This window comes from Corvus hawaiiensis, chromosome 32 (assembly GCF_020740725.1).
Source record: "Corvus hawaiiensis isolate bCorHaw1 chromosome 32, bCorHaw1.pri.cur, whole genome shotgun sequence".
Classification (NCBI taxonomy): domain Eukaryota; kingdom Metazoa; phylum Chordata; class Aves; order Passeriformes; family Corvidae; genus Corvus; species Corvus hawaiiensis.
Window position 1 is genome coordinate 318,620 of NC_063244.1, and position 27,168 is coordinate 345,787.

At 66.4% G+C, this 27,168-nt stretch overlaps 1 protein-coding gene across 1 annotated transcript; it reads left to right on the forward strand.

Annotated features, from left to right (window-relative positions):
* Positions 1–1,681: 1,681 nt before the first annotated feature.
* Positions 1,682–26,727, forward strand: CACNA1A (calcium voltage-gated channel subunit alpha1 A). The gene is given in 55 exon segments (XM_048289879.1): positions 1,682–2,424; positions 2,426–2,610; positions 5,745–5,850; positions 6,433–6,572; positions 8,012–8,103; positions 8,214–8,366; positions 9,134–9,321; positions 9,755–9,858; positions 9,939–10,054; positions 10,667–10,723; positions 10,841–10,930; positions 11,182–11,391; positions 11,849–11,961; positions 12,132–12,244; positions 12,367–12,498; positions 12,614–12,686; positions 12,774–12,891; positions 12,999–13,066; positions 13,164–13,270; positions 13,667–13,839; positions 13,842–14,154; positions 14,156–14,327; positions 14,329–14,376; positions 14,378–14,397; positions 14,575–14,832; positions 14,834–14,937; positions 15,228–15,369; positions 15,451–15,580; positions 15,899–15,923; positions 15,926–15,957; positions 16,031–16,136; positions 17,064–17,164; positions 17,256–17,294; positions 17,296–17,417; positions 17,485–17,625; positions 17,717–17,918; positions 18,002–18,103; positions 18,105–18,167; positions 18,440–18,497; positions 18,500–18,549; positions 18,840–18,923; positions 19,016–19,051; positions 19,053–19,133; positions 19,214–19,279; positions 19,375–19,475; positions 19,713–19,863; positions 20,050–20,177; positions 22,590–22,686; positions 24,275–24,380; positions 24,909–25,019; positions 25,102–25,203; positions 25,475–25,566; positions 25,639–25,780; positions 25,995–26,105; positions 26,692–26,727. Coding segments are annotated over 54 exon segments (6,009 nt in total). The 5' UTR covers positions 1,682–2,325; the 3' UTR covers positions 26,042–26,105; positions 26,692–26,727.
* Positions 26,728–27,168: the final 441 nt, after the last annotated feature.

Consider the following 27,168-nt stretch of genomic DNA (forward strand, 5'->3'; position numbering starts at 1 on the left):
CCACGGTGGCCCGGTGGCCTTTGATCAGCCCCTGCAGGCAGCCACCGCCTTATCACAGGGACACACTAATGAGCTACTGTGGTGCCACCGCGCCCCCAGTGCCACCGCGGTGTCCCCACGGCCGCATCTGCCACCGGCCCTGTCCGGCTGCCGCCCTGCAGGACATCCGGCTGCGCCGGGCATGCGGCCACAACACATGGGCACAGCCTGGCCCGGACACGGGGGGACACGGTGGGGACGGGGGGGGACACGGAGGGGCCCAGGGGGACACAGGGGTCTGGCAGCCTTTGGGGACACCAGGGCAGCGAGGGTGTCCCCACGGTGGGACACCAGTGAGATGGTGGCACCGGCCCCGGGGGACCCCTACCAGGAGAAAGGGCTGAGCCCGGAATTTGGGGACACGGCTGGAGCTGGCGCTGTGTGGGGGACACTTGTGACAGGTGGGCTTGCACAGGAGTGGGGCCATGCCCAGGTGTGGGGCCGTGCACAGCGTTTTGGGGTCCCCATCGCTCGCAGGTGACGCTCAGGGTCCCCCTTGGGGGACAGCCCCTGTTTGGGATCCTGCCCCTGGGGACAGGCCCCAGTGACCCTCCGGGCAGAGCCCCGGTGCCGGGGGACTCCGGCGGAGCTCTGTGCCCCCCCTGCCCCCCGCAGCCCCTCCCGGCCGGGTGTCTTGGGGTCCCGGTGGCCCGGGGGTGACACTGGCAGGGCCACGTGCGGCGGCTGCGGCGCCGGGACAAAAGCGGCGCTGGGGACAAAGGGCCGTGACGTCACCGGGGGCTGGGGGGCACCCGCTGACCCAAATTCGGCCGCTTTGGGGGGTCACGGAGGGGGAGGAGCCGGGGGGACCCCGAAGGGCGGGTGGGGGGGGACAGGGCCACTGTGTCCCCACGGGAACGAGCTGGGGGGTGACACCGGCGTCACCGTGTGGGGAAACTGAGGCAGCGGCGGGGTCATTAAACCCCGTTAAGTAATGAAGGGGTAATTAGAGGAAGAGGAGAAGGAGGAGGAAGAGGAGGAGGAGGAGGAGGCGGAGGAGGAGGAAGAGGAGGAGGGGGAAGTCCCAGGCGTTGGGGGGCAGGAGGAGGAAGAGGAGGGAGAAGAGGAAGGTCCAGGGCACTCGGGGGGCAGGAGGAGGAGGACGAAAGTCCCGGGAATTGAGGGGCAGGAGGAGGAGGAGGAGGAGGAGAAAAAAGAGGAGGAGGAGGAGAGGGAGGAGGAGAGGGAGGAGGAGAGGGAGGAGGAGGAGGAGGAGGAAGAAGGTCCCGGGTACTGGGGGGGGAAGAAGAGGGGGAGGAGGAGGAGGAGCAGCAGCAGCAGCAGCGCGAGCTCTGCCGCAGCCCGGCCCGATGGGCCCCGCCACCCCGCTGCTGCCGGGGGGCTGACGGCGACCCCCGCCCGGCCCCGCCGCCCCGAGGGGGGGCCACCACCCACCGGCGCCGCCGCTTTCGCCTTTTTTTCTATCCGCTGGATTTTGTGGCTGTTTGGGGATTTTGGGGGGGGATTTTTTGCCTTTCCCCCCCTCTCACGGATGGTCCGGGCCGGGGGCGCCGGGATGCGCTGAGCGAGCCCCGGGTTTTTCCGCGCCTCTCCCCCTCCTCCCCCCCGCCCCAAATTACCGCAACCCTCCCCCCCCCGGCGGGGGCACCGCGAGCCGCAGCGCCGGGACCCCCGCACTCCGCTCCGGGGCACTGTGAGCCGCAGCGAAGGGACCCCCCCCCGCACCGGGGCGCCGGGAGCCGCAGCGGGGGGCTCGGCCCTCCCGGTACCGAGACACCGGGACCCACCCCCCGAAACCGGGGCACCGCGAGCTGCAGCGCCAGGACCCCCGCAACACCCTCCGGGGCACCGGGACCCCCCCGCGCCGGGAGCCGCAGCGTCGGAGACCCCCTTTACACCGGGGGGGGCTCCCCCCACCCCCCTCCGCACCGGATTGCGGGGGGGGCACGGCAAGAGAAGAGCCCCCCCATCCTCCGGGGCACCGCGAGCCGCAGCGGAGGGACCCCCCCCCATACCGGGGCACCGGGAGCCGCAGCGCCGGGACCACCCCCCGCTTCGGGGCACCGCGAGCCGCAGCGGAGGGACCCCCGCATCCCGCGGACCCCCCTCTGCCGGGGGTCCCCCCCGCCGCACCGGCTCGCGGGGGGGGCGCGCCGCACTGGAGGATGCTCGGAATGCCGGCACCGCTCCCGTCCGCCGCCTGAGCGCCCCGCGCCCGGTCGGGACGGACCCCGACCCCCCCCCGAGCGTTTGGGGGGGGCCCATGGGATGTGATGAGCTCCTCGACGGTGCCGACCTCAGCAGCGTGACCCCCCCCCCGGCGGGATGGCTCGTTTCGGAGAGGAGGTGGCGGCCCGCTACGGGCCCGGCGGCGGAGGGAGCGGCCCCGGGGCGGCGGCGGGGGGCCGGGGCGCGGGGGGGGGGCCCGCGGCAGGGCCCCCCCGGGGCGCAGCGGCTCTACAAGCAGTCCATGGCCCAGCGCGCCCGCACCATGGCCCTGTACAACCCCATCCCGGTGCGGCAGAACTGCCTCACCGTCAACCGCTCGCTCTTCCTCTTCAGCGAGGACAACGTGGTGAGGAAATACGCCAAAAAGATCACCGAATGGCCATATCCTTTCTGGGGGGGCCCCCGCGCCCCACACCGGACCCCCCGGCCGAGGGGACCCGGCTCTGGCACTCCCCGTGCCCCGTGATGGGAACCTGGGACTGGCACAAGGACCCCGGCCCCAGCCCACAGCCCCGACGTCTGGCCCTCATTGGGGTCTCCTGTCCGGCATTGGGGTCCCCAGTCTGCTATTGGGGTCACCCTGTCCTGCGCTGGGGTCCGCAGACTCGCACTGGGGTCTCCGTGCCCTGCATGAGCTCTTCAGCCCCGTATTGGGATCCCCATCCTCATATCAGGGTCCCAACATGATGGCTCCATGCCCTGACCCGCTTTGGGGTTCCCCTGACCTGCATGAGGGTCCCTATGCCCTGACCTCCATCGAGGACCCCGTTTCCCTGCCTTGCACTGGGGTCCCCATTCCGGTCATGCGTCACTTCTCCATCCCCATATCGGGGTCACCATCCCCGTACTGGGTCACCGTGTCCTGCACTGGGGTCCCCAGCCCCACACTGCGGTCCCCATCCTGTGTCCTGCACCTCGTTCCCATCCCACGTCCCCTTGCCCTGCACTGGGGACTCCAGACCCATATTGGGGTCACCGTGTCCTGATTGGGATCCCCATCCAATGTCCCTGTCCCTGTGACCTGCACTGGGGTCCCCAGCCCCCTTTTGGGGTCCTCAACCCCTTGCCTTTCATTGGGGACCCCCATTTCTCTGCCCTGCATTGGGGTCCCCATGCCCCTGCTGCCCCCCCCCATACCGCCCCCCTCCCCACATTTGGGGGGTCCAGCTCATCCGGGGGGGCGGAGAGGGGGACCCCATTGCACCAGTACCTCTCGGTGCCCGATTTTTGGGGAGGATGTGTGACCTGGCATCTCCGAGCCCCCGCACCCCACAACCCTCCTGTCCTCCCCCCCACTGCCATCCCTCCGGGGTCCCCGCTGATTCGAGGTGTCCCCAGATCCGTCTCCCCTCCTCAGCTGGGGTGTCTGGGGGCGCAGGGCTGTTTTGGGCTATTTTGGGCTATTTTGTGCTATTTTGGGGAGGTGGAGCCCCGGCCCTGCTGCCCTTGGGGTTCCTCCGAGCCTCTTCCCCCTTTTTCCTGCCCCCAAAACCCTCGGCTGATAGCAGCAACCCAAAAAGGCCCCTGTGACCCCAAAAGGACCCCCATCATCCCAAAACTGCCACTGTCGCCCCACAACCCACCGCTGTCACCCCACACACAGACACTGACACCTCTCCTGGCGGCTGGGGGGCGCCGACGCGGGGCTGGGGGGGTCGTCACGCGCTTTTGAGGGTCTCTGGCTCCACCACGAGCTTTTGGGGACCCCCCCCCGACACCGGGGGCACTTTGGGGGCGAGGTCACCCCCCTCGGGCACATCCGATGTGCCCGCCAGAGGACCTGGGGGGTCCGGGGGTGCGGGGTTGGGGGTGCGGGTCGCGGGGGGGCGGGCTGCGCCGTTCGGTGCCGCAGCGGGGCCGGGCAGCGCCGTCCCCGGGGCGGTGGAGGGCGAGCGGGGTCCCGGCGCCCCGGGGCAGGGGCGTCGCGGCGGGGCCGGGCAGGGGTCTGGGGGTGTCGGGGTGCCCCGGGGTCCCGGGGGGAGGGGTGATGCATCGCCCCCCGCCCTCCCCGGCGCGGCCCTGCGGGTCCCATCCTGCGGCACGCAGAGCCTCCCACGCCGGTCCCGGGGTGAGGGGGGCGGCGGCAGCCGGGGGTTGCTCCCGCGGCGCCCCAAAATCCGTCCTGGGGGGAATCCCGGGGGGCGCGCGGAGGGGAGGGGGAGCCTCCCGATCCCGGTTTGGGGGCGCAGAGCCCCATGGCAGGGAGGCTGTGCCGTGCTGGATCCGTGCTGGATCCGTGCTGCATCGCCGCGCTTCGCTGCCCCGGATAACCGGGCCGGGCCGTGCCAGGAGCCGTGCCGGGCCGGAATCAGGCACCGGATGCCCGGGCCATGCCAGGAGCCGGGCCGGATCCTGGCTCTGGGAGCTGTGCCATGCCAGGGAGGCGTGCTGGACGCCCGGGCTGTTCCAGGGAGCCGGGCAGGGCCAGATCCCGGTACCGGGAGCCGTGCTGGGTACCCGTGTCATGACGGAGGTACCGGCACCGGATCCTCGGCTGTGCCAGGGAGCCGCACCGGGCCGGATACCGGCACCGGGAGCTGGTCAGTGCCAGGGAATCCTGCCGGGCTGGATACCGGTACCGGGAGCTGTGCTGTGCCAGGGAGCCGTGCCTGGTAACAGTGCGGTGCCAGGGAGCCGCGCTGGCCCAGATACCGGCGCCGGGGGACATATTGTGCCGGGAAGAGGTGCTGGAGAACCGAGCCGTGCCACGGAGCTGTGCTGGAGACCAGCGCCAGGTCCCCGTGCCAGGGCTGTGCCCGGTGCCTGTGCCAGGTCACAGCGCTATGCCGGAGCTGTGCCGGGATGGCAGAGTGGGGTGGCCATTCCGGGTGGCCCCGTTGTGCCAGGCTGGATAACCAGGCCAGGCTGTGCCGGAGAGCCATGCCGTGCCAGGGAGCTGTTGGGACAGCCGTGCCATGCTGGAGCGCCGGGTGGCCGTTGGGATGGCCGTGCCATGCTGGACAGCTGTCCCGTGCCAGAGAGCCATGCTGGCCAGCAGTGCCACGCCGGAGATCTGTGTGGGACACCCGTTCCGTGCCAGGCTGTGGGGCCGCAGCCATCCCCTGCCCCGGCCTCGTGGGGTCCGGCCTCATCTTTGTGACCTTCAGTGCCACCATGGCCCCAGCCATGGGCACCACTGGTGGGGCGGGATGTGGGGCAGGGCACAGGGCCGTGGGGCAGCACTTGGGGACGCGGGACAGGACACGGACACGTCCCCCAACCCCCGGGGGTGCCACTGCCCGGTGCCCGCGGGCCGGACGGGGCCGTGTCGGTCGCGGCGGGTCCCGCTGTCCCCGGGGCGCTTTGATCGCTTCGCGGAGCCGAGGCCGCGGCTGCCGCTTTGATGAGGGAATTAATTAATGAACTGCCGAACACGCGGGCACCGACACCGGGGCAAGGGAAGGGCCTTGGCCCCGCTTTGGGCACCCCGTGGCCCCACTCCTGCCTCAGTTTTCCCCCTGCCGGTGTGGTTTGGGGGTCCCCCAGCCCCGTTTTTTCCTTGACTCGCCCCCCACTCCTTTTGAATACATGATTTTAGCCACCATCATCGCGAACTGCATCGTCCTGGCGCTGGAGCAGCACCTGCCCGACGAGGACAAGACCCCCATGTCGGAGCGGCTGGTGAGCAGGGGGCGAGTGGGCTGGAGAGGGTCCCCGGTACCCCTGAGGCTTGGGGAGGGTCCCTGGGGCTCCCGGGAGGGTCCCTGCAGACCCTGGGGGCTCCAGCAAGGGTCCCTGGGCACGTCTGGAGCTCTGGTGAGGGTCCCTGGACACCCTGGGGGTGCCAGCAGAGGTGCCCGGGCACCCCATGGGCTTTAGTGGAGGTCTCTGGGGGTTCTGCTGGGGGTCCCTGGCCACCCTGGGGGCTCAATCAAGTGTCCCCAGCCCCCCGCGGGGTCCCTGCTGTGTCCCTGCCCCCCCCTGCGTGGGCAGCAGGACGGGGGGTTGGGAGGGGGGCTGCCAGCCCGCACCTGGCCCACGCCGGCCACGATTCCCAGCTCCCCCCGGACCCGCCGGCGTCCCAGTTTCCTCCTTACTGGGAATCTGGGCCACGCCGGGAGCGTCGCCGCCTCCGCCCGGGGCAACCTGGGGAGGGCCGGAGGGGGCCGGGGGCAGCGCTGACCCCTCGCCCCGGGGGCAGGGGGTGTCCGGAGGTGGTGGCGTCCCCTGGCACCCGTCCCCGACACCTGTCCCCGCGCCCAGGATGACACGGAGCCGTATTTCATCGGCATCTTCTGCTTCGAGGCGGGGATCAAGATCATCGCGCTGGGCTTCGCCTTCCACAAAGGCTCCTACCTGCGCAACGGCTGGAACGTCATGGACTTCGTGGTGGTGCTCACGGGGTGAGGGGCGCGCGGGGGACACCGGGGACACAGCTGAGACGCAGCTGGGACGCGCCTATTTGGGGACAAACGCGTGTCACCGCGTGTCGGTGCCCGTGGGGACCGCCCCACGCAGGTGTGCGAGTGCAGGACCCCCCCCCCCCGTCCCCACCTCTGCCCCACCCTCGTGTCCCACGTGTCCCCGCGCGTGTGCGGGGCCGCCGAGCTCGTCCCTGTCCCCGTGTCCCCGGGGGCCTCCCGGCGCTGTCACAACGTGTCCCCGCGGTGTCACTCAGCGCGCGGGCACCGGCACCCGCTGGCAACTCCGGCAGCTGCACCTGCAGCTCCAGAATCCCCCCGGCCACGGCAGCATCGCCCCAGAGACCCCCGGTCACAGAGACCCCCGGTCACAGCCCCCCTATCCCCGTGTCCTGTGCTTGCCCAGTGGAGAAACTGAAGCGGGAGTTTAGGGGAGCTCTTTTGGGGGCTATTTTGGGGGGCTCTGTCCTGCACCCCCTGGCCTCCCTCACCCCCTGTTCCCAGCATTGCTCCCCTCCAGAAACTGGGGTGATGAGGGGGTGAATTAATTGGGGTGATTTGGGGTGAATGAAAGGGGGTGACAGAGGGTGGATAAATTGGGGTAAATGGGGGTATTGGGGGTCGCTGGGGGGGCGCGTCTGACTGCGATGACGGGGGGGTGATGGATGAGCATCTCCATCAGGTTGCCATGGCAACAGGGGACCCTCCGCAGCACCGGGGTCAGCAATGAACCCCTGGGGTACACCCGGGAACCCCCTTTGGCTCGCCGGGCACACCCTCCGGCCCCTCGGGGATGCCGGGGCCGCTGCTGGCCGGTGGCCGCGACCCCCGGGCTGGGACCAGCGCTGGCATCAGCCACCACCGGCAGCATCGCCGGAAAAGGCTAAAAATAGCCCCGAGCTGCCGCCCGCGCTGGCGGCACCGGCTGCCGGCCCTGCGGCACGTGGCCCTGCGGCGGGGACACGGGGACTCGCGCGGGCCGCGACAGCACCGCCGCGGGCTCGTGGTGGCCGCGGGCTCGTGACCGTATGACAGGGACGTGGGGGGCTCGTGGGGGCCAGGGGCTCGTGGCCATGTGACAAAGATTCGGGGGCTTATGGGGGCCAGGGGCTCGTTGCTCTGCACTGGGGACAGGGGCTCGCCGTGGCTGTGACAGCACAGCCGCGGGCTCGTGGCCCTGTGACAGAGACACGGGGGCTTGTGACAGCTGTGACAGTGTGGCCACAGGCTCACGGTGGTGGCCCTTGGACACGGTGGTGGCGTGGCCAGACACGCCATCTCTCGATGGCCGTGGTGACCGATTGTGGGGGTCCCTGGCCGTGCTGGGGTGTGTCAGCAGCTGTTGTCGCTCTTGGCAGCCGCGGTGGTCCTGCTGGGGGTCCCCACACCCGCTGACCCTGCTGACCCCACTGTCCCCACAGCATCCTGGCCTCGGTGGGCTCCCAGTTCGACCTGCGGACGCTGCGGGCCGTGCGTGTGCTCCGGCCCCTCAAGCTGGTCTCGGGGATCCCAAGTGAGTGCAGGGGGGGGTCCCTGGGAGGATCTGGGAGTCCTCGGGAGGATTTGGGGGTCCCGGGGGGGGGTCCCGGGAGGGGCGTGGCCGCTCAACCGCCGCTGCTGCAGGTTTACAAGTCGTGCTGAAGTCCATCATGAAGGCGATGATCCCGCTGCTGCAGATCGGGCTCCTGCTCTTCTTCGCGATCCTCATCTTCGCCATAATAGGATTAGAGTTTTATATGGGCAAATTCCACACCACCTGCTTCGACCTGGTCACAGGTGGGGCCAAACGCCCCTGATCCCCCTCCAAAACACTGCCCAAATCCCCTCCAACGCCCCTAAACCTCCCTAAGTCCCCCCTACACCTCCCTGAACCCCCTCCCCACCTCCTAAACCCCCCTCAAACTCCCGCCCCCCCGCCCAATCCCCCCTCAATCCACCAAAACCCCCTTTAAGTCTGCCCCAAACCCTCTACAAAACCTCTAAACCCTCTAAATCCCCACCAAACCCTCTCCAAATCCCAACCCCCACCTAAATCCTCCCCAAACCCCCTCCAAATCCCAACCCCCACCTAAATCCTCCCCAAACCCCCTCCAAATCCCTCAAACCCTCCCTAAAGCCCACCGCCCCCCCCGTCCAGCACCCCTCAATCCCCTCTAACCCCCCAAACCCTCTCTAACCACCCTTAACTCCCCCTGAATCCCCTGAAATTCCCCTAACCACCCCCAAAATCTCCCCCCTCCCCTTCCTGCCTCAGTTTCCTACCGGGGCGGGCTGGGATCCCGAGGCTGGGATCACCGGGGTTGGGAGCAGGGTTGAGGGGCCGAATCCTTCCCTCCCACCCCTCCGAACCCTCCCCCGGCCCCAAACCTCTCCGGGCCGGCGGCCAGCGCCCGATTTGGAATGTCCTAATTGCTGCTCTCCCTTGATGAAGCCGTTAATTGGCCGCGGTTATTTCTGTCCGTGCCCTGCGGCGGAGGGGAGGGAGGGGGGGGGTCCTGGGGACACGGAGGGGGTTCAGACAACGGGACCCCCGCCCTCCCCAGACGAGATCAAGGTGGAGGTCCCGTGCGGGACGGACGAGCCGGCCCGGATCTGCCCCAACGGCACCAAGTGCAAGAAATATTGGGAAGGGCCCAACTACGGCATCACGCAGTTCGACAACATCCTCTTCGCCGTGCTCACCGTCTTCCAGTGCATCACCATGGAAGGGTGGACCGACCTCCTCTACTATGTGAGGGCCTGGCCCTTCCCGGTGCCCTCCCGGTGCCCCCCGGTGCCCGCCCGGTGCCCTCCCGGCGCCCGGTCTCCTCCCGGTGCTCCCCTCTCTCTGGAGTCCCCTCCCGGGTCTGTCCCCTCCTGTCCCCGCGTGTCCTTCCCTAGGTCCCCCCACATGACTTCATGGGACCCTCGTGGGACCCTTCCGAAACTCAGGGGACCCTCTGGGAACTCCTCCAGGTCATGGGGCCCTTCGGGGATCTCCCCCCGACTCATGGGACCCCTCCAACTCGTGGGAACCCCATCAGGTCATGGGACCCCCCCCCCCCCCCCCCGAATTATGGAACCCCCCGAGCTCACCGGACGCCCCCAATTCCTGGGATCCCCCCAAATTTCATGGGACTCCCCCATTCCCTGTCGTCCTCCCCCCCCCCCCCCCCATTTCCCAGAGCAACGACGCCTCAGGGAACACTTGGAACTGGCTGTACTTCATCCCCCTCATCATCATCGGCTCCTTTTTTATGCTCAACCTCGTGCTGGGGGTCCTGTCCGGGTAAGCGGTGCGGGGGGGGCTCCGAGGGGGGGAGTCCGCGGTGCCCCCCCCGGACCGGCGCTGACCGGGGGGGTCCGCAGGGAGTTTGCCAAAGAGCGGGAGCGGGTGGAGAACCGCCGGGCGTTCCTCAAGCTGCGGCGGCAGCAGCAGATCGAGCGGGAGCTCAACGGATACATGGAGTGGATCTCCAAGGCGGGTGAGGGTCGGGACCACCCCTCAAAACCCTCCCGACCCCCCCCGAGCCCCCGGCACCTCCATAACCCCCTCCCAACCCTTTGCACGCCCCCAAAACCCCCTGAAATCCCTTCCCAAAGCACTCGAATTCCACTCAAATCCTCTCCAAACCCTCTACAACCCTCTGGGACGCCCCCAAATCCTCCTCAGCCCACCCTAAATCCCCCTCTATCCCCTCCAGCTCCCCCCAATCTCCCCAAATCCCCTCCAACCCGCCCGGGGCATTCCTGGGATCCCCTCAAACCCTCCCAACCCTTCCCAACCCTCCCCAAACCCTCTTAACCCCTCCCAACGCACCCCAATCCCCCTCCCCAAACCCTCTCCAACCCCTTCCAGGGTCTCCAACCGCCCTCTCGGGACCCCCGGGATAACCCGACGCCCTTCCACCTCCCCCAGACCCCTAAAGAGCCCCTTAACCGTGCTCTCAACCCTCTCCAAACCCTCTTAAATGTCCCCAAATCGCCCCCAAGCCCTCTCCCCCCGGCCCTCCCAGGGGTTCCAAATCCCTATCCCGCCCCCGGCCCCCCCCCCCGAGGCCCCCCCGAGCCCCCCTGAGCCCCCCACTTTCCCTCAGAAGAGGTGATCCTGGCCGAGGACGAGCCCGAGGCCGAGCCCCGGCGCCCCTTCGATGGTAAGTGCGCAGCCCCTGCCCCCCGCCCCGCCCCGGCGGCGACCCCCGCCCGGCCCGGGGGTGTCTCAGAGACCCCCCCGGGTGACGGCCGCCCCCCTGTGCCCCCCCCTGCGGGAGCTCTCCGGAGGGCCACCAGCAAGAGGAGCAAGACGGACCTGCTGAGCCCCGAGGAGGGCGAGGAGCAGCTGGGGGACATCGCGGCCATGGGTGGGTGACGGGGGACAGCGCGGGGGGGCTATGGGGGATCGGGGTGACTGGGAGAGGGACGGGGGATGGGTGGGGCTGGAGGGTCGTGGGGGGATGATTTGGGGAGGGGTGGGTGCCCCAGGGATGGTTTGGGGCGGGTGGGTGCCCCCAGGGATGGTTTGGGGGTATGTTGTGGGGTGACACGAGGGGGTGGTGGGTGACACGGGGACAGCCTGGCGTGACACGCCGGGCCCCGGGGGGATCTCCTGCAGGGTCCCCCTTCGCCCGTGCCAGCCTCAAAAGTGCCAAGCTGGAGAACGCCACCTTCTTCCACAAGCGGGAGCGGCGGATGCGCTTCCACATCCGGCGGATGGTGAAAACTCAGGCCTTCTACTGGACCGTGCTCAGTCTGGTAGCCCTCAACACCCTGTGTGTTGCTATCGTTCACTACGACCAGCCAGATTGGCTTTCCGACTTCCTCTGTGAGTCAGCCCCAACCCCCGGAACCCCCGGAGCCCCTTGGAGCCCCCTGGAGCCCCCCAGAGCCACCTGGAGCCCCCCAGAGCCCCCCAGCAGCCCCCAACGCTCCGTGTGTTCCTATCAGGCACCACAACCACCCACTCTGGATTTTCGACTCCCTCCAGGAGTCATCCCAGATCCCCAGAGACCCCCAGGGCCCCAGGGAGAACCCCACAGAGTCCCCCCAAACCCACTGGAGACTCCTGGAGTCCCCCAGAACCAACCAGACCCGACCCCCCCCCCCCCCCCCCCCGAGCCTCCCCAAGGCCCCCAAAGCCCCCTGGACACCTACAGCTGATGTGACACCCCCCCCCCCTCCAGCTTTTGGGACCCCCAACCTCCTGGGATTCCCCAGCCCATGAGACCCCCAGGACCCCCTGGAGTGTCCCCCCCCTCACTGCTGTGTCCCCCCCTCCTCAGACTATGCAGAATTCATTTTCTTGGGACTCTTTATGTCCGAAATGTTTATAAAAATGTACGGGCTGGGGACGCGGCCTTACTTCCACTCGTCCTTCAACTGCTTCGACTGTGCCGTGAGTGCCGGGACGGGACGGGAATGGGGCTGGGATGGGATGGGGTGGGACGGAACAGGATGGGATGGAATGGGATGGGGTGGGGTGGGGTGGGGTGGGGTGGGGTGGGGTGGGGTGGGGTGGGGTGGGGGTGGGATGGGGACCATCTGGGGACACTGTCCCGCTCCCAGGTTATCATCGGAAGCATCTTCGAGGTGATCTGGGCTGTTGTGAAGCCGGGAACATCCTTTGGGATCAGCGTGCTGCGAGCTCTCAGGTTACTGCGCATCTTCAAAGTCACCAAGTGAGTCCCGTGTCCCCCCGTGTCCCCCCCCCGTGTCCCCCCACGTCCCCTCATGTCCTCTCATGTCCCCGTGTCCCCCCACGCCCCCCTGCACCCCCCACAGCCTGGTGCTGTCCCCATAGGTACTGGGCTTCCCTGCGGAACCTGGTGGTGTCCCTGCTGAACTCCATGAAATCCATCATCAGCCTCCTCTTCCTCCTCTTCCTCTTCATCGTGGTCTTCGCCCTTTTGGGGATGCAGCTCTTCGGGGGACAGTGAGTGACTGGCTGGGGAAATGGGATCCCCCGGGTCTCTGTGCCCCCAGGTCCCTGCTTGGGGGGCACCTGGTGCTGGTGGGGCTCCCACCGCTGCCCCCCCAAACCCCCCCAGGTTCAATTTTGACGACGGGACCCCTCCCACCAATTTCGACACTTTCCCAGCAGCAATAATGACGGTGTTTCAGGTAGGCCCCACCCCAGGGGGGTCTCTGAGGGGGCGGGGGGCTCGCGGGGGGTCCCCGCTGCCCCCAGGGCTCCTTCCTCCCCCCCAGATCCTGACGGGAGAAGACTGGAACGCGGTGATGTACGACGGGATCAAATCTCAGGGCGGCGTCAAGGGCGGGATGGTTTTCTCCGTCTACTTCATCGTCCTCACCCTCTTCGGCAACTGTATCCTGGGGGTCCTGGGGGTCCCGGGGGTGCTGGGGGGGCTCGGGGAGAGTCCTGGGAGGGGAGGGGCTTCCCTGGTCCCTGCTTTGCCTTGACGCGGCTCCCAGACACCCTCCTGAACGTCTTCTTGGCCATCGCCGTGGACAACTTGGCCAACGCGCAGGAGCTCACCAAGGTCAGGAGTCTGGGGGCTTTGGAGCGCCCGGGGGGGGCTTGGAGGGTCTGGGGGGGGGTCTCAGAGCCGGGCTGGACGTGGCGCTGGGGCTTTGCAGGACGAACAGGAGGAGGAGGAAGCCGCCAACCAGAAGCTGGCGCTGCAGAAGGCGAAGGAGGTGGCCGAGGTCAGCCCGCTGTCTGCAGCCAACATGTCCGTCACCATGTGAGTGTCTGGAGCCAGCTGGGATCATCCCGGATCCATCCCCAGAGCCATCCCAGAGCCAGGCCAGACCCACCCTGGCTCCATCCTTGGGTCCATCCTGAATCCTTCCTCAGCTGCATCCCCGGATCCATCCCGGCTCCATCCCAGCTCCGTCCCTGGGTCCATCCTGGCTCCTTCCTCGGCTCCATCCTGGCTTCATCACAGCTCCATCTGCGGATCGATCTCGGCTCCATCCCAGATCCATCCTTGACTCCATCCCAGCCCCATCCCAACTCCATCCCGGCTCCATCCCATCCCTACCCTTGCCTCCATCCCGGACCCGCCTCAGCTCCGTCCCAACCCCATCCCGTCCACACCCCGGCCCCTCCCGACCCAATCCCGCCCCCGGGGCCGCAGGAAGGAGCAGCAGAAGAACCAGAAATCCTCCAAGTCGGTGTGGGAGCAGCGCACGAGCGAGCTGCGCAAGCAGAACCTGCTGGCGAGCCGGGAGGCGCTGTACAGCGAGCTGGACCCCGAGGAGCGCTGGAAGGTGCCGTACGCCCGCCACCTGCGCCCGGACATGAAGACGCACCTGACCGGCCCCTGGTCGTGGACCCGCAGGAGAACCGCAACAACAACACCAACAAGACGCGCCCCGGGGAGCCCCCGCCCGACCCCCGCTTCGGGCCGCTCCGCGCCGAGGAGCTGCGCCGGCAGCAGCCGCGCTACCCCGACCACGGCGGCGGCCCCCGGCCCGGGGACCCCTCGGGACCCCCCCCCGGGAGCCGCCGTCCCCGCAGCAGCAGCCGCGAACCGGAGCGGGAGCCCAGCCAGGAGCGCGGCTACGCCGAGGGCGAGCGTCCCAAAGGGCGGCACCGCAGCCGCGACGGCCGCGCCGGGTCCCCCGCCCGAGCGGGAACACCGGCGGCACCGCGGGCACCGGCGCGGGGGCCGAGGAGGGCGAGGAGGGCGCCAGGCCCGAGCGGCGGCCGCGCGGCACCGGGACGGGGGGCGACAGCCACGGGGCGAGGGCGACGGAGAGCACGGGGACGGCGAGCGGCGGCGGCGGCACCGGCACGGGGGCACCGCCCGGGTACGACGGCGAGGGCAGGAGGGAGGACAAGGAAGCGGCGGCACCGGCGGAGGAGGTGAGGGCGCGGGAGAGACCCCGGGGATCGATGGGGACGCCCCGGAGCTGGAGGGACCCTCCGAGCAGGGGCTGCTATGGATCCCAGGAAGGAAACCGAGCGTCCCTCGGCATTCCCGGCTCCCCGAAGCGGTTCTTGGGGTCCCCTCTGAGCCCTTTCCCATCTGCTCCCCCCCAGGGAAGCGCAGCCGCCCCCGGCGCCGTCGGGCCCCACGCTCTCCACCACCCGCCCCATCCAGCAGGACCTGGGGCGCCGGGACCCCCCCGTGGCCGAGGACATCGACAACATGAAGAACAACAAACTGGCCACGGCCGAGCCCCCCGCGCCCCCCGCCGTGGGCAACCACACCCCCTGTCCCTCCACCGGCCCACCCCGCCGGCCCCCGCCCACTGCCAACCCCCCGCCCCCCGAAAACAGCCTGGTGGTCACCAACCCCGGCCCCCCCAACAACCCCCTCCAAGGGCGGGGGGAAGCCGGAACACACGGCCGTGGACATCCCACCCCCCTTCCCGCCGCCCCCCAGCAACGCCCTGGTCCAAGGTAGGGGAGCCCACTGAGGTTTGGGCGAAGTCTGGGAGGGTCGGGGATCTGGGGAGTCTGAGGGGAAATCTGGAGCTCCCAGGGGGATCTGGGATGTTCTGGGTGTCCAGGAGGTTTGGGGGAGTTCAGAGGGTCTGGGGAAGTCCAAGGGACCTTGGGGGCGGGTTTGGGGGGGTTGCGGGGATATGGGGGGTCTGGGAGGTCCAGGGGATGTGAAGGATCTGGGGTATGAGGGTGATCTGAGGGTTCAGGGGCTCTGGGGGGGGTCTCTGACGGCGCCACCCCCGCAGTGAACAGGAACGCCAACCCCGAGCCGCTGCCCCGCAAAGAGGAGGAGGAGAAGAAGGAGGAGGAAGGCGACGGGCAGGACGAGAACGGCCCCAAGCCCATGGTGCCCTACAGCTCCATGTTCATCCTCTCCACCACCAACCCGTGAGCACCGGGGGGAGGCAGCAGGGGTCGGGGGGGTCCCGGGGAGGTCCGGGGGGTCCCTCCTCACCGTGTCCTCGCCAGGTTCCGGCGGCTCTGCCACTACATCGTGAACCTGCGCTACTTCGAGATGTGCATCCTCATGGTCATCGCCATGAGCAGCATCGCGCTGGCGGCCGAGGACCCCGTGCAACCCAACGCCCCCCGCAACAATGTGAGACCCCCCCCTTTCTGCCACCAGCGGGGGCCCCCGGGGTGGGGAGTGCTGATCTGAGGGCGGACGACCCCCAAAACAGCTCCTAAAGTGGGGGCCCCGTGGTCGGGATGTGCTGGCTCTGAGAGAATGAGCTCAGCCACGGTGGAGGGCATGGGAAGCCTGGGGTGCTGTGGGGTTCTGGGGGGGTCCCGGGTTGCTGAGGAGGTCTTGGGGGTCCTGAGGTGCTGGGGGCCTTGAGTTTCTGGGGGGTCCTGGGAGGCTCCTGAGGTCCTGGGGATCCCAGGGGGTGTCCCAAACTTGTCCCTCCCCTCACAGGTGCTGCGCTACTTCGATTACGTCTTCACGGAGTCTTCACCTTCGAGATGGTGATCAAGGTGAGCGTGGGGAGGGCCCACAGGGCGGGGGGGCGCCCCCGGAGCCCCCTGACCCCCGCCGTTGCCCCTGCAGATGGTGGATCTGGGACTGGTGCTTCACCAAGGTGCCTATTTCCGGGACCTGTGGAACATTCTGGATTTCATCGTGGTCAGCGGGCGCTGGTGGCCTTTGCCTTCACGTGAGTGCCTGGGGGGGGACACGCAGGGGATGGAGGTGGAGGGGGGTGGCCTCTCCCAGCGCCCCGGTGGGGCCTGTCCCGCTGCCCACGCTCTCTGTTGTCGCTTGACGTCCGTCCTCGGCCGCTTGTCACTGCATTTGTGTCGTCCTGTCACCGTCCCTGTGTCGGTGTGGCAGGGAAGGAGGAGGAACCCGCTAGGAAGGGGCGAGGGAGCCCCTAGGAAGGGGCAACTGACCCCTGAGGGACCGAGAATCCCCCGAGTAAAGGGTGAGAATCCCCCGAGTGTCTGAGCAGCCCTAAAGTAAAGGCTGAGCACTCTCCAAGTAAAGCCTGAGCATCCCCTGAGTAAAGGATGAGCATTCCCCGAGTGTCTGAGCAGCCCTAAAGCAGAGGCTGAGCATCCTCCGAGTAAAGCCTGAGCATCCCTTGAGTAACTGAGCAGCCTCCGAGGCTGGGCTGAGCAACTCCCACAAAAATCAAGCAACCCCCGAGTAACACGGGAGTAAACCCAGAGCGGACCCCAAGCACCTCGCAGGAGGTGGGGCTGCCCCGAGGTCCCCCCTCGTCCCTCGGGGGGGCCCGGAGGTGCTGGGGGGGGCTCTGATCGTGCCTTGTCTCTCCGCTTCCTCTGCCTCCGCCGCAGGAGCAGCTCACGGTAAATCCTTCTGCCTTCGTCTCCGTCCTCGTCCTCTCCTCGTGCTCGTGGTCGTGCCTCGCTCCCGCTCCCCAAATTCCCACTCCGCCCCCCCCAAAAGCGCCTCAGGCAAACACGTGATGAGCGCAGGGGGGAGGGGGCTCAGCCTGGAGGGGGGGGAGGGGTGGGACCAGCAGGGGAGGAGGGCGTGGGACCACCCGTGGTCCTGCTGGGATTTCCGGGGTGTCCCGGCCGCACCAGGGGTCCCACACCTCCCGCTCGCCCACCCCCAGTGGCAGCAGCAAAGGGGAAGGACATCAACACCATCAAGTCCCTCCGTGTCCTCCGCGTGCTCCGGCCCCTGAAGACCATCAAGAGGCTGCCCAAGCTCAAGGTGGGCTCTGGGGGGAGTTCGCCACCCACCTGGGGAATTTTGGGGGTTCCAACTACCAGTGCTGACCCCCACCCCCTCACCCCCTCCCCAGGCCGTGTTTGACTGCGTGGTGAACTCGCTGAAGAACGTCCCTCAACATCCTCATCGTGTACATGCTCTTCATGTTCATCTTCGCTGTGGTGGCAGTACAGCTCTTCAAGGGGAAGTTCTTCTACTGCACGGACGAGTCCAAGGAGTTCGAGAAGGACTGCAGGTACGGCCCGGCCGGGAGGGGCCCACGCCGCCCACCCGGCCCCCGCCCACCGCCCCTCCCTGGGCAGGGGCGAGTACCTGGTGTACGAGAAGGACAACGAGGTGAAGGCGCAGAAGCGCGAGTGGAAGAAGTACGAGTTCCACTACGACAACGTGCTCTGGGCGCTGCTCACCCTCTTCACCGTCTCCACCGGCGAGGGGTGGCCGCAGTAAGGCTGCGCGGATTTGGGGCTGGGGGTCCGGGAGAGGTCTGGGGGGGCTGCAGGACCCCCAGCCCGTCCCTGCCCTGCTTCGCCGCAGGGTCCTCAAGCACTCAGTGGATGCCACGTACGAGAACCAAGGGCCAAGCCCAGGGTACCGCATGGAGATGTCCATCTTCTACGTCGTCTACTTCGTCGTCTTCCCCTTCTTCTTCGTCAACATCTTCGTGGCCTTGATCATCATCACCTTCCAGGAGCAGGGGGACAAGATGATGGAGGAGTACAGCCTGGAGAAGAACGAGGTGCCGCCCCTGTGCCCTCCCTCCGCGGAGCTGCGGGGGCCGCACCAGGGTGGGTGACACCCGTGTGTCCCCCTGTCCTGCAGAGAGCCTGCATCGACTTCGCCATCAGCGCCAAGCCGCTGACCCGGCACATGCCCCAGAACCGCCAGAGTTTCCAGTACCGCATGTGGCAGTTCGTGGTGTCCCCCCCCCTTCGAGTACACCATCATGGCCATGATTGCCCTCAACACCATCGTGCTCATGATGAAGGTGGGCGGGGATGGCGCTGGAGGGGCTGGGGAGCCCCCCAAGGGTTGTTCTCAGCCCCCCAGGCGCCCCTGGTCCTGCACCCTCCTGGGGTTGGTCCTGCTCTGTCCGTCCATCCCTGGATCCATTCCTGTAGCCCAGCTTTGTCCTGCACCTCTGTCCCCCCTCGGAGTTGTCCCCGTCCCCTAAACCTGTCCCTGTCCCCCTGGATCCACCCCCCACCCTGGGCTGCACCCCTGTGCCCCCATCCCCACCCTCCTGTGCTGTCCCTGCAGTTCTACGATGCCTCGGACACCTACGAGTACGTCCTCAAGATGTTCAACAACGTCTTCACCTCCTCTTCTCCCTCGAGTGTCTCCTCAAGATCATGGCCTTTGGCGTCCTGGTACGGGGGAACGCTGGGGACCCCGGGGTTGGGGGGAGCCCTGGACCACCAGGGCACCCTGGGGACACGGGGGGGGTCCCAAGACATCAGGGAACTCCAGGAAGGTAGGGCACCCCAGAGAACCCCGAAACCTCAGGGGACCCCAGGGACCTCATGGGACGAGTGCCCCAGATCTGTCACCAGGCATCCTGGGTACAGGGATCCACTGCAGGGCCACACCGAGATCTGGAGAGCCAGCGCAGGGGTACCCCGGGATCCAGGACCCCACATGCCTTTCCCCCCTTTCCCAGAATTACTTCCGCGACGCCTGGAACGTCTTCGACTTTGTGACGGTCCTGGGCAGCATCACAGACATCCTGGTGACAGAGTTTGGGGTAGGTGGGGACTGCTGCCCCCCGTCTCCTCCCCCAGCCCCATTCCCAGGGTCCCCTTTCCCCCCTCACCCCCCTTTTCCTCGTCCCCCCAGAACAACTTCATCAACCTGAGCTTCCTGCGACTCTTCCCGTGCTGCGCGGCTCATCAAGCTCCTGCGCCAGGGCTACACCATCCGCATCCTGCTCTGGACCTTTGTCCAGTCCTTCAAGGTGCCCCCCGAAACCCTAATGTCCCCCCAAATGCCGCCCCCGGCCCCAGCCCCCCGTGACCGGCCCCGCTGTGCCCCCAGGCCCTGCCCTACGTGTGCCTGCTCATCGCCATGCTCTTCTTCATCTACGCCATCATCGGGATGCAGGTGAGACCCCCCAGGTGCAGGTGACACCCCCCGGGTGCAGGTGACACCCCCAGCCCCCCCGCGGCCCCCCTGAGCTGCCCTGCCCCCCCCCCCAGGTGTTTGGGAACATCGGGATCGAGGAGGAGGATGATGAGTCGGCCATCACCCAGCACAACAACTTCCGCACCTTCTTCCAGGCACTGATGCTGCTCTTCAGGTGGGCCCCGCTGTCACCTGGGCGCTCAGTGCCACCGCAGTGTGGCCCCCGGCACAGTCCCAGTGCCACCCCAGTGTCACCTGGGTACTCAGTGCCACCCGAGCACGTTCCCCAGCACAGTCCCAGTGCCACCCAGTGCCATACTGGTGCCACCCGCGCTATGAGAGCCGCGCCGCCGTGTTCCCCCCGCCGTGTCCCCCTTGCCGTCCGTGTGACCGGCGCGTCCCCTGTCGCCAGGAGCGCCACCGGGGAGGCGTGGCACGAGATCATGCTGTCGTGCCTGAGCGGGAAGCCGTGCGACGAGAACTCGGGCATCAAGGAGGATGAGTGCGGCAACGAGTTCGCCTACTTCTACTTCGTGTCCTTCATCTTCCTCTGCTCCTTCCTGGTGAGCTCCCAGGGGGGGGGGGTCCCCAAACCGCCCGCCCACCCCTGACACCCCTGCTCCTTCACCTCTGCTCCTTCTCCCATCTCCTTCCTCTCTGCTGAGCCCGGGGGGGCTCCGGGGGCTCTGGGGAGGAGGACACCCGCGCCCTCCCACCCTTGACCCCCCCCCGCGCCCCCGTTCCCGAAGATGCTGAACCTCTTTGTCGCCGTCATCATGGACAACTTCGAGTACCTGACGCGGGACTCGTCCATCCTGGGCCCGCACCACCTGGACGAGTATGTGCGGGTCTGGGCCGAGTACGACCCCGCCGCCTGGTAAGGACCCCCCCAGGGGGGTGCGGGGGGGTGCGGGGGGGGACAGGGACACCCCCGGACCCCGCGGGCTCCTCCCAGCGCCGGGGACACGGTGGAGGGGTCGCGCCCCGTCCCCCCCCCCCATCCCCGGGGGTGCAGCGGGGTCCGTGGGGAGGGACCGGCAGAAAAGGTGCCCGAAACCCCCCCCCCCCGAGTGCTCTGGCCCCCCCTCGGGGTCCCCGCTGTCCCACTGGTGTGTGCCCCCCCTCCGAGAGGGTGTCCCCCAGGGTTTTCCAACCCCCCAGCACCTGAAGTGCCCCGTGGGGGTCCCGAGTGGTCCCTGGAGCCCGAATTGTCCCCGGGGGGGTCTCTGGTGACAAACCCTCCCCGGAGGGTCTCGGAGGTCCGGGCCAGGGGGTCGCAGCCCTCCCACCCTTAAAGTGCCTCTATGGCAGCGGGTGCAGCCCCCCTCACCCGTGGGGAGGGCGGTCTCTACTTCCCAAACCTCCCCGGGGGGGGGGGGGTCCGGGGGGTTTCTGTTGCCCCCGCCCCATCCCGGGGGGTTGCGGGGGGCTGTGGGCCCCCACTAACGTGTGTCTCTTGCAGCGGGCGCATCACTACCGGGACATGTACAGTTTGTTGCGCGTGATCTCCCCCCCCCTGGGGCTGGGCAAGAAATGCCCCCATAGGGTGGCCTGCAAGGTTCGCCCCCCCCCGCGCCCCCCCCCGGGGCTGGAATGCGCTTCCCGGCGCCGTATATACATATACATCCCGTATATTTATATACATCCCCCCGCGCCCCCGGGCCCGGCATGGAGCCCCCCCACCCCACCCCACCCCACCCCTGACCCCCCCCCCCGGCTTCCCGCGGCCCCCCCGGCATGGGGCACCCCCAACCCCCTCCCCTCCAACCCCCTCCCCCCCCCGCGGGCGGGGCCGAGACGGGGAAATTCTGCTTTGCCTTGGTTTGGGTTTTGAGGTTCTTTTCGTCATTGTTTGATGTTCGATTCGTTTGAATCGTTCGATTCGTTTGAATCATTTAATTGCTCGTTATTATTTAACTATTTATCGTTCTCTGCTTGTTTAAATTATTTAATCATTTGCATTGTTTAGCTATTTTCTATTATTTATTTCTGTTATTTAATTGTTTTATTTAATTATTTTTATTATTTAAATATTTCTTATTATTTAAATATTTCTTATTATTTAAATATTTCTTCTCATTTAAATATTTCTTATTATTTAAATATTTCCTATTATTTAAATATTTCTTATTATTTAAATATTTCCTATCATTTAGGGGGTTTCGCCACTCTGGTTTTTTATCCTCTTTATTCGTTTTCTTCTTTTTCTTCTCTTTATCCTTTCCACTGCTTTATTATTTTTAATCATGTGATTGTTGTCATTAATCTCGTAATTCATATATTTTACATTCTCGTTGGTTTTATTAATTTTTTTCATCAGTTTCAGTTGTAAAAATTTCTATATATAATTTTTACTATGTTATTTTTTATTACGTTATTTTTATGACATTAATTTGATTATATTAATTAATTTCCTATTACTTTTTATAATTTTCGGGTTTATCACTGCACGATATTCTGGTGGTTTTATAATTTTTATTTTTTATATTTTTATTTGCTATTTTTTCTTAACATTGTTTTTCTTATTCCTTGTTTTGGTGCTTTTTTTGCTTTTTAGCAAAAAAAGTAATAAAAGGTAAACGTAAGAACATAGAAATAAAACATAAAATGATAAAAAGTAAAAATAATAACAATAAAAATAATTATTATTTTTATTGTCGTTATTATCGTTACTTTTTATTATTTTCATTTTTTATTCTTGTTTTTTTTACCTTTTATTATTTTTATTTACCTTATTCTTTATTATCGTCATTATTTCACTTTTAATTATTTTTCATTTTCCCATTTTAATTTTTTAAAATTTATCTTATTTTAAATTTCCTCTACTTTTACTATTTTTGCCATTTATTCTTTCTGGCTTTCACCTTTTATTATTTTTATGATATTTTCATTTTTCTTTGCATTCATCCCATTCTCCCCCTACTTTTTCCTTTTCCTCCCTTTTACTTTTCCCATTCCCACTCCCATCTCTTTTTACTCTTCTCAATTCCCATCACCTTTCCCATTTTTACCTTTTATCATTTTCGCTATTTCAATTTTTTTTTTAATTTCCAATTTTTTTTTTTGCTTTTTTTTTATCTCCCCCATTTTCACTCTTCTTTCGTTTCTGGTTTTTTTTTTTTTATTTTTTTTTTTTGCTTTTTTTTTATCTCCCCCATTTTCACTCTTCTTTCGTTTCTGGTTTTTTTTTTTTTTTCCCCCTCTTAGAATTTCTTCTTATTCGGTGTCCCCCCCCCGGCCCCGGTGTAACCCCCCCCCCGGTGTGTCCCCCCCCCTCTCTCGCCCCCAGGGGCCGCCTGACCCTCGCCGACATGTACGAAATGCTGCGGCACATGTCGCCGCCGCTGGGGCTGGGCACCAGCTGCCCCCCCCGCGTGGCCTATAAGGTAGAATAACCCCCCGGGGGTGCCCCCCCCCGCCCCGGCCTCCCCCGGCCTCATTTTGGGGGGGTTTTGGGGGACTTTGGGGTTTTTTTGTTTTTTTTTTTTTGGTTTTTTTTTTTGGTTTTTTTGGTTTTTTTTTGGTGTTTTTTCCCTCCTGCGGCCGCCGGCCCCTGCTGAGCCCCCCCCGGACGGGCTGGGTAAGACGCGCCCCCCGCCCCCCCCCCCCCGGGGACCCCCCTACCCACCCCAACGGGGTTTTGGGATCCCCCTGGGGCTCAGCTGGACCCCTCAAAATCCTCCGGAGATCTCCTTTTGGGGTCTCCTCAAAGGGCTCAGCCAGCCCCCCCAGCCCCCTATTTGGGGTCTCTCAGAGATCTCCTCTTGGGTCTCCCCCGAAGGCCCCAACGAGACCCCCCCAGCCCCTATTCGGGGTCCCCCAAAGATCTCCTCTTGGGGTCCCCCACGGGACTTAGCACCCCCCGCCCTACGAGCCCCTGTTTGGGGTGCCCTAAAAGCCCTTAATTGGGGGTCCCCCAAAGGGCTCAGCCGATCCCCAGAGCCCCTGTTTAGGGTCCCCCAAAATTCTCTAATTGACGTCCCCTCAAAGGGCTCAACCAGCACCTCCCAGACCCTATTTGGGGTCCCTTGTGGGGCTCAGAGCCCACTCCCGAGTCCCTATTTCAGGCCCCCCAAAGATCTCCTTTTGGGGTCCCCCCAAAGGGCTCAGCCAGTCCTCCCAGCCCCTATCTGGGGTCCCCCAATGATCTCCTTTTGGGGTCCTCCATAGGGCTCAACCAGCCCCCCCCGAGCCCCTATTTGGGGTCCCCCCATGAGGCCCCGCCCCCCCTATCGGGGGTCCGCCAGCGCACCCCATTTTTAGGGACCCCCCCCTCTCCAGCCCCCCCCTACCCCCGCAGTGAGCTCCCCCCCCGGCCCCCCCCGGCTGCTGCACGGCCCCCGCCCCCCCCTGAACCGCGGGGGCTCCGGAGCTGCATCGTGGGGTGGGGGAGGGTCCTGCATCGTGGGGGGGTCGGGCATGGGGGGGTCCGTGCCTCAGTTTCCCCCCCGGCATCGCTCGCTCCCCACCCTTTGCTCTGCACCCCCCCCCTCCCCGGGGCTGCATGGGGGGGCTTGGGGGGGGCCGCTCTTTTCGGGGAGGGGGCACCGGGAGCTGGGAGGGGGCGCGGGGCTGAGGCCTGGCAAACTCATCGTTCCTCCCCCCGCACGTGTGTTCTCCCCCCACCCTGAGGGATGCCGGTTTGCACCTCCCCCCAAAAAAACCTCTGGAATGGGACTGGAAATGAGCCCCCCCCCCCCCATCCTACTGCATGAGCCGCATGTGCCGCCACCTCCCCCAAAGGTTTTGGGGGTCCCGCTTGGCCGTGCCCCCCCCCCCCCCCCCATGGGAATTCCGTGGGGAGAAGGCGGGAGGCCGGGGGGGAGGGGTGTGTGGGGGGGTCGTGCCTCAGTTTCCCCGCCCGCTGCGCGGGGGGCCCCCCGCCTTCTCACCAGCCCCGCCCCCCCCCGGGATGGGGGGTTCGGGGGGTGCCCGGCTGACCCCCTCCCCCCAATTTGGGGCCCCCCCTCGCAGCGGCTGCTCCGCATGGACCTGCCGGTGGCCGACGACAACACGGTGCACTTCAACTCCACCCTGATGGCGCTGATCCGCACCGCGCTCGACATCAAGATCGCCAAAGGCAGGGGGACACGGGGGACACGGGGGACACCGGAGAACATGGGGAGACACCGGGGAACATGGGGGGACACGGGGCACACGGGGACACCGGAGAACATGGGGAGACACCGGAGAACATGGGGGGACACGGGGCACACGGGGACACCGGAGAACATGGGGGGACACGGGGCACACGGGGACACCGGAGAACATGGGGAGACACCGGAGAACATGGGGGGACACGGGGCACACGGGGACACCGAAGAACATGGGGGGACACTGGAGAACATGGGGGGACACGGGGGACGTGGGGGGGATGTGGGCGACAGGGGACATGGGCGGCACAAGGGGACGTGAGAACGTGGAGGGATATGGGGGACACCGGGGGACAAGGGGACATGGGCGGCACAAAGGGACGTGGGAACATGGGGGGACATGAGGACATGGGGGCATGTGGTGGGATATGGGGGGCGCGGGGCGCGGTTGGGGAGGACGGGGGGGTCCCCCGAGGACGCCCGGAGCCACCCGTGTCACCCACGTGTCCCCGCAGGCGGGGCCGACAAGCAGCAGATGGACGCGGAGCCTGCGCAAGGAGATGATCGCGATCTGGCCCAACCTGTCCCCCCAAAAACTTGGACCTGCTTGTCACCCCCACACAAGTGTAAGGGCCCGCCCCATCCCCGTCCCCGCGCTGTCCCCGAGGTGTCCCCCGCTGTCCCCCGCTGACCCCGTGTCCCCCGCAGCCACCGACCTGACGGTGGGGAAGATCTACGCAGCCATGATGATCATGGGAGTATTACCGGCAGAGCAAGGCCAAGAAGCTGCAGGCCATGCGCGAGGAGCAGGTGGGAGACCCGCGGTGTCCCCCGGGGTCCCCTCCCGGTCACCCCGCAGTGTCCCCCGCCGCCTCCCCACAGCCCCCAAGGGCCCCAGACCGGTCCCGTCCTCGCCTCTGCCACCCGCCGGTGTCCCCATCCCAATCTTGTCCCTTCCCGTGTCCCCTGTGTTCCCAGCACCTCCCTGACCATCCCAGCCACGTCCCCGTGTCCCCGTGTCCCCATGTCCCGGTGTCCCGTGTCGCGGTGTCCCCGTGTCCAGCCGCCTGTGTCCCCGCAGAACCGGACGCCGCTGATGTTCCAGCGCATGGAGCCGCCGTCCCCCACCCAGGAGGGGCCCCCGGGGCCGGACGCGGCGCCCGCGGCGGAGCCGTAAGTGCCACCGGGTGTCCCCCGGTGTCCCCGCGGAGCCGCGGCAGGGCTCTGAGCGCCGCTGTCCCCCAGGGCCGCGCGGGACGGGGACATGAAGGAGAGCCAGTCCTGGGTCACCCCAGCGCGCCCAGGAGATGTTCCAAAGGACCGGCACCTGGAGCCCCGAGCGGGGACACCCCCGACGACGTCCCCAACAGCCGCCCCCAACTCCCAGGTGAGCGGCGGTGCCACCGCGGGGGACCCCGGGACAACGCCGGACCCCCGCGTGCCCCCTGTGTCCCCACGGGTCTTCCGACCCCCATCCCCATCCTCCCCCCATGTCCCCCTGCCCGCTCCCCACGTCCCCCCCGCATCCCCCCACTGTGCCCTGGGGGGGGCTGTCCTGGCGCTCCCCCCCCGCCGTGCCTCAGTTTCCCCGGTGCCCGCAGCTGGTGGAGATGCGGGAGATGCCCAAGGACGGCCACTCGGACAGTGACTACCTTCCCATGGAGGGGCACGGCCGCGCCGCCTCCATGCCCCGACTGCCCGCGGACACCCAGGTGAGGGGACAGCCCCGGGTGCCACCCGCCCTGTCACCGCAGGGACACCAGGGACCCGTCCCCAGGCTGGCAGCACCGCCCATCGCCCCCCCCCGCAGCTTCAATGGTGGGGAGGGGGTGGCTTTGGAGGGCCGGGACCCCTGCGGTGTCACCTGGCAGTGTCCTGTGTCCCCTGCAATGGCTGCAGCGCTGGGCTGGGGGGTCTCGAGGGGGGCATGAGCATGTCAGCAGGGGGCTGGGAGGGAGGGCGACATGTGGGGTGGCCCGGTGGCCACTGGTCCCCCGCGTGGGGACACTCGGCTCCAGCGCAGAGTCAAGGCTGTTCCAGCCCAAACTGGGGGTCCGGGGGCTGCCGCCAGCTTTGGGAGTGTCCCCCCGCCTCAGCATGGCCGGGTTGGGGACAGGGACGGGGACAGGGACGCTCTGGCTGCTCTGCTCATTGCTGCTGCTCGCCCGGCCCGCTGCTTGGCTGCTCCGCCCCCCTCCTGCCCGCCCCCCCCGCGCCCCCCGGACCCCCGGCCCGGGTTCACAGCGGTCTCTGTCTCTCCTCCGGCTCCGCGGGCACCGCCTGGGCCGGCTCTGGCAGCGGAGGAAGGTCCGACCCCGAGGCAATAACCTCAGTGTAGGTACCGCGGGGCCCCCGAGCCCCCCCGCCAGAGCCTCCCACCCCTCGGACCCCCCCCTCCCCCCGGCCCTCACAGCCTCCCTCGGACCCCCCGGAACCCCCACAGCCACTCCCAGAGCCCCCCACCCCCACAGACCTCCCTGAACCCCCCCCACTTCCCTCCAGAGCCCCTCTTCCTGGCACCCCCCTCAAAGCCCCCCCACCCAACTGACCCCCCTGGACCCCCACGGCCCCCCCGACTGTCCCCGTGTCCCCCCCCACACCTCGTCCCCTCTGTGTCTCATCCCCTGCACCACCTCCGGACACCTGGACCCTGGTCAGCGAGGAGCAGCGCCCCTGTCCCCCTGTCCCTGTCCCCCCTGTCCCTGTCTCGCTGTCCCCCTGTGCCCCCCCGATCCCGCTCAGGGGTCCCCGGCAGCAGCAGCTCAATGCTTAGAG